This window comes from Centruroides vittatus, unplaced genomic scaffold (genome assembly GCF_030686945.1).
Source record: "Centruroides vittatus isolate TY-2023 unplaced genomic scaffold, ASM3068694v2 contig_19, whole genome shotgun sequence".
Lineage (NCBI taxonomy): Eukaryota > Metazoa > Arthropoda > Arachnida > Scorpiones > Buthidae > Centruroides > Centruroides vittatus.
In genome coordinates, this window is record NW_027121169.1 from 3,625,806 (window position 1) to 3,643,866 (window position 18,061).

Here is an 18,061-nt window from a genome sequence, read left to right on the forward strand (position 1 = left end):
TTCATTCGAAAGTGTACTGCCATCGAGTAAACAAATTGAGTAATATCATCAAACAGAAAAGGTCAGAATTGATCAACAAACAAAGTGTAGTGTTTTACCAAGATAATGCCAAATTTCACACAAGTTTGGTAACTCGTCAGAAACTGTTATAGCTTAGATGGGATATGTTATCATACCAACCATATTTGCCAGATTGGGCACACAGATTATTACTTGTTCCGGTCTATACAAATTTTTTTTTAACTAAGACATTTACTTGAAATGACAATGTCAAAAATCACTTGGATCAGTTTTTTGTAAACAACGATCAAAATTTTTATGAATGTGAAATCATGCTACTACCAGAAACAATGACAACAGGTATTTGACCAAAATGGTCAATATATAATTCAATAAAATATTTATTTATTATAAGAATATTGTGTTTATTTTTCTATGGAAAAAACAAAATTACTTTCCGAACAACCCAATACTATAATAGTCACATTACAAAATGGAAAATTTATATAGAAATAAAATTTTGAAGTATGTTGAATTGTAAATATATTTTATGTAGATCTAAATAATATATATTTAATGTTAATTTTTGACAAAGTATATACATTTAAATGATCAAATAAATTGTTAAAATATGCTAAAAATAATTTTCTAAGTATTGCTTTATTTTATTGGTAATTTTTATTCTTCTGTTCTATTCCAGTTACTTCTCTGCACATGTTCTATTTTAACATGTGCAGAGAAGTAACTGAGCATGAGTTTACTCACTTCTGATTGTGATTGACCAATAAAAATCTCTAGCAGAATGATATCGACAAACTGTTAGTTTATAGCAGGATCCAAGTTAAGAATATAGATGATGGATGGAATGCTTTGAATCCACTCAATATGTTGCCACCAAAGGGCAAATTTTGAACTGATTGATTGAAACAAAAGGACAAGGCAGATTGTACAGTAGGATTATGGGCAACTGTACATTCAGACACTACCATATTTTGCAAAGTATGTAATTGCATAATACAAGTGAAAAAAGGTTTCCAAGCACTTTTTGATCATGGAGATACTGCCAAACACAGACAAAAATTTACCTGTGCTTATGGTCCAAGACAGTTACACCTGACATTGGTTGCACCAGGTGATAGTTTCCCAGGCCTATCAAAAAATGATGAAATTCCAAGTAATACTGACAATGTGACTGGAGAAGGATCAACAACTGTGAGTTTACATAATCCAAGAGATGCTGCATACTATGCAGAACTTGTATGGGCCATGAAAGTAACATGTAGTAATTTTTCATTTGCCTCTAATAATATGGTTCCAACATTACAAGCAATGCTTCCAAAAATTGAACTTCCTGAAGGAATATCAATGAGTGAGAAGAAATTGTGCTATTTAATAACTGAAGCATTGGCTTCCTATTTCCAAAAAAAAAAAAAAAAAAAAAATGCTAGAAGCCCACTCTTCATTCTTTACAATTAGTTATGATGAAATCAGTAATGTGGAAAGTAAGAAAGAGTTACGAATAATGATTAGGTTTTGGTCTGAGCAAAAAGAACAAGTTGTCTGCAGACACCTAAATACATGTTTTCTTGGGTGAGCAGATACAGAAACATTACATACACACATTATCAAAGCTATTGATGATGCCAACCTGTCATTGCACAAACTTTTGATGATAGGATCCGATGGTCCTAATGTTAACTAAAAAGTGACTTTTTAGTTAACATTAGGACCATCGGATTGTTTACGACTTTTTAAGGAAGATGTACTGGGAATTTGCAAGAAAAACCTTGTTGACATTGGAACATGTGTGATTCTCATTATTCATAACACATATCTGAAAGCATTAAGTGACTGGGTGAAGATGCATCGGAACTTATTGTGGCAGTTTACAGATTTTTTGATGGCTGGCCTGCTTGGTGGGAAAGTTATGAAGCTGTGCAAGAAACACTCAAGTTACCCAACCATAGATTTATAAAACACTCAACATGTCAGCTGACATTCCATGATGCAGCATTAAGTTAATTGAGCAGTGGAAGGGCATAACTTACTATTTCTTAAAGTATGTTCCTTCAAGTAAACAAAGCATAATGTCAAGTGCTTTGTACAGAAGTATATCTTGTTTGTTGAAGATTCCTTCCATGAAAGCAGAAGTACTTCAAGGCATTTCAAATGCAGAAATTTTCACAAAATAAACATAATTTTTTAAAGAGAAGAACCTCTAATACATCTCCTGTACAGCAAACTGCAGGGCTTGCTTTTAAAGTTAGTTACTAGAATTTTGAATGTAGATATTTTGAAGCTTGTCTTTAAGTCAAGTCTGCTATATCTGATAGTAGTAATGTATTAAATCCAAAGAAATTATTTGACGAGAAATCTTTTGCCATTAGAGGAAATCATTTGCAGTGCTGAGGTTGCCAATGAGTTGAGTAAATTATCTCAAAAAGATCAATTGCATTTTTTGCAGTTGCTTACAGAAACACTATGTTGTGGCTTCAAGGTATGTGATAGAAAAAACTCCAATTCAATACAAACTGTTGAAATCATTGACATGTCTTCAATCAAGTAATATTAGTGAAAAAAAAGCACTTATAAGGACATTCTAAGCATTGCAAGAACTCTACCATGTGACATTGCTGAGGATACTTTGCGAGATGAGTGGCGGCTACCTCAATTTGATCTAGTTGAGGGTAATTGGACAGACTTAACAAATGAGAGAATTGATTATTATTGGAGTCAGTATTGTAAATTGGTTGACTCCCTTGGGAATTCAATATATCCCAGTGTAACCAAATTGATGAAATCAGCATTGACACACACTCATGGCAGTGCTGATGTGGAACGGGGATTTTTCGATTTCTCTTCAGGCACTTCCTCCTGATAGAGCATCAATGTCAGAAAGAATGCTTAATTCACTTTTGATTGTTTATTTGTTTTGTTGAAACCATGTCTTCTTTTTCTTGTTTTGTTTGGTGTTATGACTTGGTGAATTTATAGACACTTGGCAAATTCATCTATTTAATCCATAATCTGTACAGAAACGCATCTCTGTAAAGAGTATGTATAGATTAAATAGATGAATTTGCCAAGTGTCTATAAATTCGCAAAGTCGTGACACCAAACAAAATCACTTTTGATTGTTAAAGAGGGACAAAACATGTATGACCAAAGCCCACACCTTGTACCTATTATAAAGGATCTACTGAAATTAGCTGCCTCTCAGCACAGAAATTATCAAGAACAATTGGAAAATGAGAAGAAACAGAAAAAGAGAAGAAGAGGAAGCACAGAAACATTTTGAAGAACATCAGAAGAAAGCTGTTTGTGACAAGGAAAAGATTATGGTACTGCAGCAAAAATGTAGAAGAAAGTGAAATACACAAGACAGGCCAAGTTTTCTTAGAAGCAGCAAACAAAAAACTAAAGAACGCCATTAATAGTAAGAATAATGAAAAATAGGGCAGCACATGTCATGCTTGTTAATGTTAAAAGTGTTCAAAAGCAAGAGGAAGCAAAAAAGAAGGAAGCCAAGAAAACATCCAGAAAAATCTTAATAAAAGAACATCATCTTTCATTTCATGACTGATTATTTACAGAAGCCAAAGATTTATTAAGTATTTATGGTTTACTGGAAATATTACAGTATATACAGAAAGTTTTAAAATGAATTTAACGATAACAGTAAAAAGAAGAAAAAAAACTTTTACTGCTATTTTTCTGAGTTTTCCTTCCATGTGTTTACTTTCTTTTGTCATTATTGCACTCACTTTTTACTCACTGTTTCTGTATTTCAACTCACTTTTCTTACTTTTTCAAAGGGGAAATGGCACTCTGAGGCCTGATTTATCTTTTTTATCAATTAAACCAAAATATAACTTCCAGATCTATGGATAAATTTATTATGTTGTAGATTGAAGAGTTTTTATACAGTTTAATTTTAAATTCATAGTGTATATTACAATTATGGCATTTTAGAATTAAAAAAATACTGATAAAATCAGTTGTAAAATATCAGTTAATTAATTATAATGTATCGTCCAGCAAAATCACTATATCTAGCAAAATCACTATATTATAATTTGTTATTTACACAAATTTCTCTCATTAATTTATTTCAAATAATAATTATAATTTTGAACAATAATTTTAATATTTAATATTATAAATATTATTTGACAAATTAATAAAATTCAGACTAAGCATCCTAAAAAAGAGGCAATCTTTTATTCACTTTCACATTATCAAATTACTTTATGACTGCATTGACCCTCATAATCTACTTGGCGGTCTAAAAATGGTAAAAAATTTCATTTTAAAAATCAAGAACAGAAACAAAATGAACATAATCTGTTGTTTTGTTCTCACATCACAGGAATATATTATACTTGAACTTATCACTCATTAAAAAGAACTGGTAATATGCAAGTTCCAATTTGTCGTTCTAAATTATTTGTTGCTTTGCTTTACTTTTATCACTTATTTAAATAGATTTTTTATTATTTTATTTTGTGTATAATTGTGTTAATATAATTTGCAAAAAATTTAAATTTAATTCATTAAAATAATTTGGCAGGATTTGGATCATTTTAGATGACAATTTTTATTACAAATTGTTACAAAGGTATTTGTAATCAATTAGGTTTTAATTACGTCTTTTAGTCGATAACCCAAGTATTTGGCTTAAGTCCAGATGCTTATCCAGCCTTATTTCATTTATTTAAACAGGACTTTTGGAATAAATCCAAATAGTTTGAATTGCTGATCTTAGAAATGTGTTTCTCTCATGAAGTAAAGGTGACATGCAATATTTGCTGTTTATATGAAAACTACTACCATTAAAATATGAAGAGAATTAGATTCACAAATATTTATTCTAGAGTAAGAAGAGTCATCAAAAATAAGTATTTTGGCCACTCTTCAGATGTTAATACCAATAATTTGATATTTTTATTTCTTTGATGAGAATAATTGATCATAATCTGATAAAAAAAAGCAACTAGTTGTTTGCTGAGAGCATGAAATAAACACTTAAAAATAAATTAAATTGTCTTTTGATACATAGGTAAAGAAAAATACACCTAAAAAGATACTGCTTATGTTACTCAGGGCTATTTATATATTCAAGCTGCTTGATCCTAAACAAACTGATAATATCTTTACTAGTGGGCCTAACTTCATTTCTAAACTTTTTTTAAACTCTGCTCTGTGGGTGCTAAGAGGCCTAAAGTTATATTCGTCACTGATAACTGTAATGACTACATGTTTTATCTGAGGAAGATAGCTTTTTGAAATCCAGACGGCATCTGAATTTATAAAATTAAAGAATGCAAGAGTTTGGCTGCTTAAAATCTTTTATGACTAATTTAGAACTGCTTATTCCCTTTCTTGTTGATAGGTAGATCTGTTGGCCAATATGTATTGTGCTGGAATATTATTTTTTATGTTATAATGCTTAAGCATGATTAGTCTTTGATAAAACTTTTCATTAAGGCTGTGTTTACACTGTAATGACAATAATCACAGATTCTAAACAATAATGATGGTGGTTTTTTTTGTCATATTTGTTGCCGGTGTTTACATTGTTCATTAGTTTTTGTGTTAGAGCATGCACAATGTACTGTACATTAGACTAAGTAACATTCTGTGCATTTCTGCATTTTTAAACTGAACTCATGTCTTTTCTAAAAATGGATATGCAGAATAAAATGTTAATTCTTTGATATCAACAGTTGAATTTATGACTGATGATATGGAAAATATCAAACATCAGTGGTGGATCAAAGCTATTAATATTGAGAGAAAAACCACGAGATTTTATGCTTTTTTTTTAAAGAATGGCAATTAAAAGACATCAAAGGATTTCTTAAATATTTTTGTATGTCTCCAAATACTTTTGACCATCTATTAAGCTTCATAGACCCTCTTTCTTCAACACATGAGATTAGCCATTCCACTATCTTGTTTAAAGAGAACTGTGGGAAGTTCACATTGATTAGCCAATACCATTATAATAAATGTTGAATCTTGTGTAACTTTTGAATAGCAAGTGACTAAGAAAATGCAATGATTACAACTAGTGTGAACATTTTACAAAGACAAATGATAAAAATATCAATTTTTGTAATTGTTGTCAGCAGTGTAAACACAGCCCAATTTCTATACTTTCCATAATTCAGAGAATGCATTTGCTAAGTTCCTTACTTGAATTCTATTGCACACTTAATAAATGATGGTATAAATTATATTTTTGGGTTTTTATTTTTACTGGTAAGTGAAAAAAGATTCACTTTATGGTAATGGTCTGGAACTGAATCTTCTGATTAACAAGGTATGCCTGTAGTTATCACGAAATGGATGTAAAAGCTTTATATACATTTGTATCAATGTTTGAAGCTCTAAGGTTTTGTAAATCTTATTTTAAAATAAAAATATTCTGATTGATCAGATCTTTGGTGTATCTGATATCATTAACAATCATTATTTCAGATAAAACTCAAAAATCTAATTTATAAAAATGGAATAATAATGGTTTTATCATTATTTGTGATTTTAGTAGAAATTATAATGCATTTATTTGAAGATAAAAGCATAGCCTAACTCAAACCTATTTTATTATTATTATTAATGATTTGCTGTTGTTATTTTATTAATCTGGTAAAGTTCTTATGAAAAATTTCTAAAATATTTTGAATGTATTAGTAGTGTTTATTTTGCTATAAAGTTTACATTTTGATTGGAATAGAATTTCAATTCTTTGATATGAAATAAGTCTAGGATTGAGTGTCTTTTATATAGCATCTTTTATAAATCACTGTTAATCCATGATCACATACACTTTCTATTTTAAACATGAGTAAGGTGGTGATTTTTCTGCTGATTTTTCACACATAATTACACATGCACATAATTGCTGTTTCTCAAATTTGACAATTCCAAAAATATTATAATGTGTCTTCTCTTCAGCTGCCAAATTTTAATGTTATATGCTGTTTAGTTTAAGAGATATTGTTCTGTAAGCATTCAACATTTCAAGGGCTATCAAAGATGATAAAGCTAGACTATCATGCTAGAATTTGGCTAGAAAATGGCTGCCATAACCTTTAGTCCAAATTATGTAATATTTGTATAATTAGTTAACCAAATATTAGAACCAGATTATTCATTAGGCTATCATTTGAAAAGAAATCTTTATTCCATACTACTGATTTAGGGTCGATTTACACACAATAGTGATTTGCTGGCACTGTGACCATTTGGTGCATAAACACTGATAAATATCACACATAGCCAATCAGAGTTTCATCTACGTACGACACGTGATCTGTATTCTGTCAATCATACAAGTGTTGTACATGAAACTGATTGGCTATGTGTGATATTTATCGATGCTTACTGCACTGTGCCGGCACGTCAGTGTTGTGTGTAAATCAACCCTTAAAATGATTTGATATCCTAAATGTTAATTCTGAAGATGTTAAATGATAAAAATTTAACAAAAGCATTTGGTTAAATTGTCAAGCTTCACTGTATTTTAATGTGTGAGTTTACTTCTTGTATATAATACATTTTTCTGCTTGCTTCATATATTTATATTTTAAATGATTTAGGACCTACCAGTGGCTAAGTGAATTAAACCACTGAACATTGGTAGTTAGTTGGTCATGGGTTCACATCTCATGAATGGGCTGGCCACATGCAGTTTTCTGGGTTTTCTTCATGTGTCTAACACCTAATAGGAGCCAGTTTCTCATAGAAAGTTCTCCTGGGAGGCATCCCTCCTTTGTAGATTGCCTGCGTTGTGTTGTTCTAATGAAAAGGAATAGTATATTTTTGTTAACTTTTGGAACCTAACCCTGTATTTTGCACTAGTCTTTTGTTTTGTATAGCATGGATTTGCATAACATGGCACTTTTTCGAAACCTAACTGTCATGTTATACCTGTAATCTGAACTATAAGCATACTGTATATAGATTCTGAACACGAAATTTGATGTAATAAATTTATTTGATTTTGGTCATTAATATTTACTATAAAAGTTTAACTGAACTAAAAATAGTGTAAGATTTGGATTCAGCTGCAAAATTTAATTTCAATCAGATCTTACATGTCTATGAAAAATGTAACAATACCAGGACCAATATCTGAGGAAAGTATTAATATGGTATCAGTATTGGCAGTATCAGGATATCCCTAAATGAAGGACTGGCATGGCATTTGGGTCACCAATTTTGATCAAACTTAGTGAGGATATAGTGCATTCCCAATGTGCATTACTTAAAATTAAACAAGAAATCTGAAGTTGGAAATTGCAGTCACTTGAAAGTTTCAGCATTTTTACAATTTACAGACTGATTGGTGTTTCAAATCTCGTCAGTATCAATGAGTTTTTTTCCTCCTAAAAATATAATTTTCACTTTATTCTTGGTATTTTTAAATTTATTATATTGTCAGAGAGAAAATCTGATTTATTTTTAGAAAATGACAAACATACAATAAACAGAGTAATGTATTTTGATGTATTTTAATGCATATATGTAAATATTTAGAATTGTAATTCAAAACTTTTAATGGTTTAACCAGATATATATTGAATAAAAAGGACTGATAAGACCGACTTGTTTCAAATAATATGTCAACATTAAAAATGCTACTTAACAATCTTTATTTAAAAACAGAACAGTTTCTTCATACTCATGTACAATACAGTACATACTTAATCTGGCAATAAAGTTATTATTTAACCTAAATGTGTCTAATTGTGTCTTCGTTTGCTAAACAACAAAAAGATGATATCACCATCTCGTGCTAACATTGATAGCATAGAAATGTGTTCAGCATAAGAATCACTGCATGACAATATTGTAAAATTACATTTAAAGGATGCTTTTATGTATTGTGAAAGCATTCTTTAAAATCAAGATCTAATAGCGGTTAAAGATTCTTTCGGAAGTTGCAAAGGCAGTAAGAGAAAACATTGCCGAGCAAATGTTGAGAGAAAATAAATTAATAGTCTGAGATGAACTTATTCATATTGATGAAGAAGACAAAGAAAATCTTTTTGTAACATCGTTGCCAGACAGTATTGCATCATCCATATTGGTGACTGAGAGGAACAAAACAAAAAGAAAAACAAAATATGATGTGATAAGCATGGTTCTCTTCCAAATTAGTTAGAGAAGTGTTTTAAAAATTAACTTTTTATTCTTTTTATCATATTTATGGTATTTTAAAAATTTTTATTTGATTTTTAATACAGTAATTATGAATCCACTTGTCACAATCATTATTATAATACATACCATTACTTTTCAGGTAACATTAATTATGATGTGTTTTAATGTATATATGTAAATATTTAGAATTGTAATTTAAAACTTTTAAACCTTTGATGGTTTAACCAGATATATATTGAACAAAACAGACTGATGAGGGACAAATAATCCAAAATACATTTCCTTTGTAGTCAATAAAGACTGTTTGATCTACTATCATTGATTAGTTTTTATAGCCAGCTTTATACTTGCTTCTAATGATTTGAAAAGAGAACAAGAAGCAATCATGTAAAGATTTATTATTCCATGATTTTAATATAAACTGAGTATAAAACTATAGATGGGGAAAGTAAAAAAAGTTTTAATCTTGCAGTGTGAAAAACTGATGAGAGGCATGAAATTTTATATAGGTGGTGATTTCCTATTCACTTGTGCTGTGGCAAATTAATTTTATATTTAAAATAATTTATTTAAATTTAATGCCTTTACATTGATACTAAAATTAATTCTATAATCATTTTAGGTGATGATCATTCAGACAATAGTGATGGTTCTGCATCTACAAGTGGATGCTCTTCATTAGTTTCTTCACATCAGGAAAGAAAAGATCAGTCTCATGAATATGGGTTGCAGATTAATGAAGAAGCTTTAGAACAGATAAAGAAAGAACTATCAAAGAAAGAAGAATTTAAAAACAAAGGAGTGAAAAGGCACATATCTGTCGAGACTGAGTCTCTTACTCGTGGAACAGGTAAATAAATACATAATTAAGTTTATTGAAGTTTTCATATGTATATATACAAGTATATACACACACAGTCTTAGCAATTTATCATGTATTGTATAGAAAATATATGAATGTTGTCTAAACGTCAACAAACAAGATATCTAATATAAGGTTAGTTTAACAGTTTGAAGTAGAAAAAATTATATCATAAACAATAAATTAAAAATAAACAAATTTTTTTGGTTAATCTGATGATGAATGGTTTTCCAGTTTTATATGAAAGTTATTGTTTGAGATATCTTTTTGGAGAATCTGCATAAACAGTTTTGTATAAACTATGATCAGTTGTTCTATAGAAATGCATTAACTTGGGAGATGTATTTTGTTAGTGCATAAGAAATCACCAATACAACTTCTTAATTTACTCAGTTTATAAAATTAAAATACAGTTTACAAATTAAAATGAAAAGAGATTTTTATAATTCACATAAATAAGATAAATAAAATTTATTCATATTGTATGAGAAGAAAATATTTTTTTAAAAACTTTGAGAGCAGTGTTGTCAGGCATTTACCATTTGAAATCACAATGCCCCTATGAAAAATTGCTAAAAAATTATAACATGTCTTCATGTGCATGTGCAGTAATCTAGAGTCAAAATTTGGTAAATATGTCTTTGAATTTCGTGATAAATAGAAAAACTTCAAGTTTCAAAAAAAATTTCAAGTCTCTACACTCAGTGATTTGGAGAAATGAAACATTAAAATCATGCTAAAATGCTTTTTCCATGTAGTTACCATGGGCTTCTGTGCTAATGATGAAAGTTTTCTACAGTAACAAAGTTGTAATTGTTGTCAGGGGAATCACATAAGACTATAAATAATGCTAATACTATACTAATGCTATATATCAGAGATGGGCAACCTTTTTCTATCTAAGTGCCACATTTCAAAACTTTTGAACTGACACGGGCCGCATACAAGAGAAAAGAGGGGGGAAAATGTCGGTAAATTACAATTCTTTACTCATATATAATTATAAATTAGCATAGGCATGCTTAATATAGCTTCTGGCACTGATGTAAACATAAAATATCAGAAACATTTGGTTAAATATTTGTCACTGCTGGTTTTAAATTAGATTCGATGTGTCTGTTAGCCAGTTTCTTGTTTTAATTTTTACTAAATTTATTGCGGAAAAACTATTCACATCCATAAGTTGTAGAAAATAATGTTTGAATTTTTGCTGCGTACTTTCTTGAGCTGGAAATTTATATATGTATTAATATTTTATGCGACGTGGGCTGCAAAAAATATTACTGAGGGCCGCGGGTTGCCCATCCCTGCTATATATAATGCTATTGAACTATATATGTAATATGTATTCTGTTTGTCCACAATTGCCCTCTATTATCATATAACTAAAGCATTTAATTCATCAAACAAAGAAATAGTTATAATGTTTTTTCATTACATTGCAAATTGCATTTAAAAATATTTCCCCACTTTTTACAAGTTCAAATCACTGGAAAAGTGGGAAATTGCTAGACCTGGTAGTGCTGATTAAGAGTTACCTGTACAGTAGGAAAACAGAAAATTGTTAATATCACTCATTACAATTTGACTTCAATCTCTCTAGATTCTTGAAATGCAGTTTATAATATCTTAAGTTAAATTCTTACATTCAAGATTTTAATCTTATGGTATGCTGTTTTACATCTATAATAAGGTTTATTTATTGAGTATTGCCTATAATGGCATGCTATTTCAGAATCGTGCAAAATAAGACTGTTGATCATGAGCAAATTATATTTTATAAATTTTCAGTTGCATATTACACACAAATTATTATACTTCTGATAAATTAATTAAACAATATTTTAATCAAAATAATTTATAAGCTTTGGCACATCCTGTTTTTCTGATTCATTAAATTAAAATTATTTTTGATTAATTAAATTAAATTGAATTTTTTGTAAATTTTTATTTTTAAATAATTGTTTTGGTAGTAATATTGGTTATTATATATTTTTATTGTTTATGTAAATCTAATTATTATTTTATAAGTACAGTTATTAATTAATTTTAAAATATATAATTCTTTTTTATTTTCAGATTCAAATTTTAATCAGAGTGAATTGCATTCATGGTATAAGGAAAAAATTGTGTGTCCAAATAAGAGAGCCAGACCACAGCCAACATTTACTGGTAGAAAACCATCATTTAACTTATCAAGTTTTGGAGCTCCATCATTGGTAAATTCAAAGTTTTTATAATTTATTAGTTGTGTTCTTATACTGCTGATGATGATTTTGTTGTCTTCGAAAACCAAACAACTAATTTATCAGTATCAAGTATTGTAGCTCATTGACTCAAGTGGATTTATTTATTTACGTCTGCAAAGTAATGCTATATAGCATGTGATGACCACCCCAACAAAACAAGTAGTTTGCCATATAAAAACAAAGTAACAAAATATACCAAAACAATAAAATTTGAGTTATATAGGTTCTTAGATCTGTGTTGCAATGCTTTGACATATGACTGACAACTCCATCTATCAAGCATCAATTTGAATGTATATAAAAGAAGGTGAAGACTTTCTGAAAATAAAAATTTCAGAAATTGTATTTTCATAAGCAGAAGCTGTCTAACTGTAATTATTTTTTGAAATGAATATATATTTAACGAACACTTGACTTATATGATTTCTCAACTTGTATGGAAGCTTTTAGAATTAATTAACCTTGTAAATTGAGGACTTCCTGTAGTTTAATATAAGATTACAAATCTATTATTCATATTTATATACTTGTAACTGTTCAGTAAGGTAGACGTTCATTGTTTAAATAGTATTTGGCTAACCTGTGACCACATGTAATAGTGGGAATTTTCCATGTCTAGTAGTTTTTGTAGGCATTTTGACTTACCAAATTGAGTTACCTCTATGATATCCTCATGCGCCACATGCTAGCCATCTAACTGTAAAAACTTTGGTTGAAAAAGTTTTTCCTGTTTATCACAGGTTTTCAAAAACAACTGCAGAAATTTACCATCTTGCACAAGTAGTTGTGTACAATTTGTTTTCCATACAATCACATACAAATGACACACACATTTTTGGTAACTTGACACCATCAAAAGTGAAGTCATGGTGATCTTTCACAATTGCCTTCATACACAAGTGGCAGAAGTTTTAATTAACAGTCATCTTTAGCTAACACAGATATATTTTTTGGATGTTGGTGAATATGCTATTTTCATACTAAGGGCGATTTTGGATATATGTAGTTTAGTTACAATAGTTGTGAAATTTAACACATCACTGCTAATGTAATATTGTATTTTTTGTTTAGAAACTTATTTTAAAACTTCACCACGTTTTGTTTGTGTAAATCAAATTGAAATATATGCAGATAAAATACATATTAGGCATATTTGGTATGCTTTTAAGTTTTGTAAAGCATATAATGCTATACAAACAGTAAGAAATACTCATAGTGTATGGGGAACATGTTTCTAAACTTCGGACATGACAAATGTGATTTTGAAAGTTTGTCAGGAAATAATATATGTTAATAGAATTTTAATTTCAAAGTTTAATTTATGCCAAAGGTCAGCAAGGTAGGGAGATAAAGGAGAGTTTGTGTCATATTTCAAGTTGGGTCAGTCTTAATGAAAGTTTTAGATGTTATTAGCATTTAAAATTTCTGTAAAAGTTCTCTCCTACCTCAAAAATAAACCTTTTGTCTTTTTACATGATTAATAATATAAAATTATTTTAAAATAAAATCTCATAACAGATGTGTTACACACAACTTTAACTTTGTAAATTATGAGTTGGGAGGAAATCATGAAAGATTTTTAGCCAATTTATTTATATTAAAAGTTCACTGAGAATGCAAGGAAGATAAATTGATAACTGTAACTATTTATTATTTTTCTAAAAAGTGGTGTTTGCTAGTTATATAAAATTATTATGTTTTTAATTAAACAATCTTTAAATAAATTTTCTTACAGAAATAATAATAATAATAAGTATAATTTTTATTATTAGGGTGAAGTATCTCATTCAGGAGGAAACTGTTGTCATTCACCATTTTATGAGGGTAAAACAACATTTGGCGGAGCATCTGCTATGAACAGATCACATATATTATCCTCAATATCATGTCCTGTAAGATTTTACTTCAAATATAAAATTGTTTTTAATTTTGTAATTGGAATTTTTATACATACAGTAGAATTTATTTATTTTGATCATTGATATTGTTATCAATTGTCTAATGCCATCAGAATTGGCAAGTCCCAGAACACGTAAAAAGTTGTCATTTTTGCTCTGTTGGCCTCAACATGTGGCTGATAACACACAATTCCTATCATTCTGAATTTGATTTTATTGCTTTCAGTAAAGTGGTTTAAATTAGTGGCATTTCTTACCTCAATTATAAATTATTATTGTTAAAAATAACATTGCCAAAATATTTAAAAAAATTAAAAAAACAGCATGGAAACAACACTGGAATGAATTATGACTAATTAATAATAGTAATTATAATTAATAGTTCTTTAAGTTAAATATTTTAAATTTTTTAATGAATTATTTTAATATCAGAGTCAATAAAATCAAAATTTCTACTGATTAAGCAGTTAAGTAACAATTTCTACAATGTTCAATCACTTATCAATAGAGTTAGGTTTCAGAATAATTACAATAATTGGATTCTACTGTACGTGTATGTAATAATTTTAAGGAATTTTCTAACATGGTATATTTAATAATTTGAAATAATATTTAGTCATTGTAAAATATGTTTTTAATTATATAAATATAGAAAACAAATTTATGTAATTATACAATACATAGGAAAATATTAGAGAATAAAAAAAGTACTTCTGCATTTCTTTCCACCATATTTTAGTGATGAAAAATAAGGAATTTTAGTGTTAGATATTGAAAGTAATGAAAGAAAAATGAGCAATTATTTATTGTGATATTGTCACAATGCCATGCTGCAATTCTTTATCTTTTTTAATTCAAAAAAAAAAAAAAAATTACAAAGTTTTACTCCAGAAAGGGTAATTCGTGTATAGTCAATCAGGACCTCCAGTCCCTAAGATTCTCGATTTTCATCTATCTAACTCCATTCTTGAGATTAAGAAAGTTCAGACAGATAGATGATAATGGGAATGCATAGGAAAGTTGTATCCCAAATTTAAAAAATGTATACATTTACATACGTGTTTTTTTTAATTTAATAGAAAGGATTATTAAGAAAAAACAAAGAAAATATTACGAATTAATAAAATAAAATTGGCTGTTTAGCCAACATTTGATTTTTTTTTTCTTTAACATTTTAATGATAAATGCATTGTCGTTATCTCTTTTTGGTCAGATCAATTTAGACCATCTGAAATTAGAGAAAAATCTTTTAAATATTGACAATTTTCATAAAAATTTTGTTTAAATACATAAATTCTTCAACATTCTTAAACATAGATTAGTTTAGTTAGAGAAAAAATTATAATTTATATATATATATATATCATATAAGCAAGAAAAAATTATTTTAAGGAGAAAGTTATAAATATAAAAAGGCAGTATTTTCTAATATACTCATGTAAAATTTTGTGTTAAATGTCATTTCTTTATATAAATGGTGATAATTGAGCATCCAGCAGTAGTACTTAATATATTTAATGATCACTTAAATTATTGTTGAAATAATTTTGATTAGAATTTTTGATGATTAAATTTGGTATTGAGTAAAGATATCTGTCAAATATTTACTACTTTAATAAATTATAATTAAAAAGCTAATTTTAATTGTCTTTAAGCATAATACATTGAAAGAAGTTAGTGTGTGAACTGAAATTGTTTCTTTTTTTTATTACATAAAGCACAACTTATTTGTCAACTTTTAAAAAGTGATCATAATTATTTGTAGTCTTTTCACTATTTTCTCACTGATTACATAGATTATAATTTTTATTTTTATGTTTATTAAAAGAAAATATTTCTTATATTGGCAATTTTCAAAATTTAAAATTAGCACTCTTTTTAAGATTCTAAATTAAATTTTTAATATAAAAATGATACAGTAAAATGCTACACTTTTTCAAAAAAATTCAAATAATACATTATTTTTCAACAAAACCAAGGGAAAAAATTAAATCCTTAAGTGTTTAAAATTAAAAAAGAAAAGAACTTAATCAACTTTTCAATATGTTCTGATAGGTTATATTAAGATTTAATACAACATTAGTAGGCTAAACTGTAGTGTATGTGTTACTATACAATCAAAATTGAATAAAAGAGAACTGTAAAAATATTGTGTTGTCGTACAAAACAAAAAAAAATAACCCAAAAATTAATACAATGCTAAAACAAACATCTGCATTATCACAAAGTCAGATAGATCTACGAATTGAATGTGTTAAGAGAATCTGTTTCTCTATAAGTATATTTTGAAAAATATTTCTTTACATATTTGTTTCCAGTTGATGTTTTGGTGTAGTAAATTGATTTTTTTTTTTATAGGACACAAATGCCTCAAATACTAAATTGAAAGTGAACGATGCTTCGTCAAAAAAAGATTTTGACTACATGAGTACAACGGCTAAACGAATTTTATTATCTTTAGAAAAGATGTCCACTCCTTTAGTGGTAAGTCATGTTTAAACTATTTAAGTTTTAATGTCTTGAAGATTCAATGAAAGTAGTTTTGAGATTTTAAAATGATGAGCTATTTGTTAAGCAGTATACACGTTTAGAATATCATAAATATGAAAGATTATTTTTAAGAGAATTTTTATTTAAAATGGTTTAGGTTGAAAGTTACATGAAATTATGAATAGATAGACACAGGGCTGCAAGTGGGTTACTTTTTTATTTCCAGTTAATATTTCTTCCCTATTTTCAGTATTAGATTGCTTTTTGTTCCTATTTGTCTCAACAATTAAGTGCATATTCAGTATGAAAATGTAGATTAAAATATGCATTATTATTGAAATAGGGGGATAAAACTACATGGCATAAGTATTTGAGGAGGAGAAAAAGCCAAAAGTAAACAAACAGTTCAGTTACAGAAGAACATTGAAGAGAAAGGAAATTTTATAATAAATTTCTTTAAGAAAAAGTGGAAAAAATGTGGACAAATATATATAATATATATATATATATACTTTTTTTTAATATGGATTTCTTACTCAGCCTGAACTTGTTATATTTGTCTTGAAAAGTCATATGGTCTGAATAACTTGTTGGTTGTATGATGTCTAAAATGGTTACCAAAGCAATTCTTATCTCAAAATTGGACAAGCTTTAGTTATAGATATCAATCTAATAATAACAGTTACCTGCCAAGTAGCTGTTAAGTGTGTTGAATTTACCTATTGTATACTATATGGTTACTTTTTGGTTATGTTTTAAAGAATTCTGGTTACTCTTTCAACTATTTTCAGTCTCACCTGCCATTTGCAATACTGTAAACATAAAAATGGCATAAATCTTTACATACTATGTAAATACTAGTGATGCCACGAATAGTGATTTTGCTGAATACCGAATATTCGGCGGCCGAATGTTCAGCAAAATATGTGTACATTTCACGGGTGACAGGTTACGACCTGTCTCATTGCAGTGGGTGCAGTACCAACACTGTGGGCACATTTGTTTTATTTGCTAGTAGATCATGTCACGACAAGCATTATGTTCATTGTTACATCAAATTGTGTTACTAATAGTCATAAGGACTATTAGTAACACAATTTGGGCTTGAAACACGGTTTAACTTTAATGAGAATGACAAATATCTGGTTGCCACTTTTCTTGACCTGTGTTTCAAAACCAGTTTCCTGGGATTAGTTCAAATGCAAAGAGCAAAACAAAAAGTTCTTTTAGAAGCTCTGAAAATAAGTTGTGATGAGTCTACTAATACCGATGATAATTCTTCTCCACTTCGTAAGAAAAGAAATATCAATAAAAATGATAAAACCATTGAAATACATGACAGTTTCTGGAACTGTTTTGAGGAAATCGCTACAGAAAATATGCAAAATGAT

At 28.4% G+C, this 18,061-nt stretch overlaps 1 protein-coding gene across 1 annotated transcript in view; it reads left to right on the plus strand.

Moving 5' to 3' along the window:
• LOC136970144 (nuclear pore complex protein Nup153-like) overlaps positions 1-18,061 on the plus strand; it is a 93,734-nt gene that overhangs the window by 29,422 nt on the left and 46,251 nt on the right. The window contains exons 4-7 of the mRNA XM_067264537.1: positions 9,794-10,021; positions 12,113-12,252; positions 14,055-14,174; positions 16,539-16,664. Coding sequence (XP_067120638.1) covers positions 9,794-10,021; positions 12,113-12,252; positions 14,055-14,174; positions 16,539-16,664 — 614 coding nt within the window. The remainder of the gene's footprint in view (positions 1-9,793; positions 10,022-12,112; positions 12,253-14,054; positions 14,175-16,538; positions 16,665-18,061) is intronic.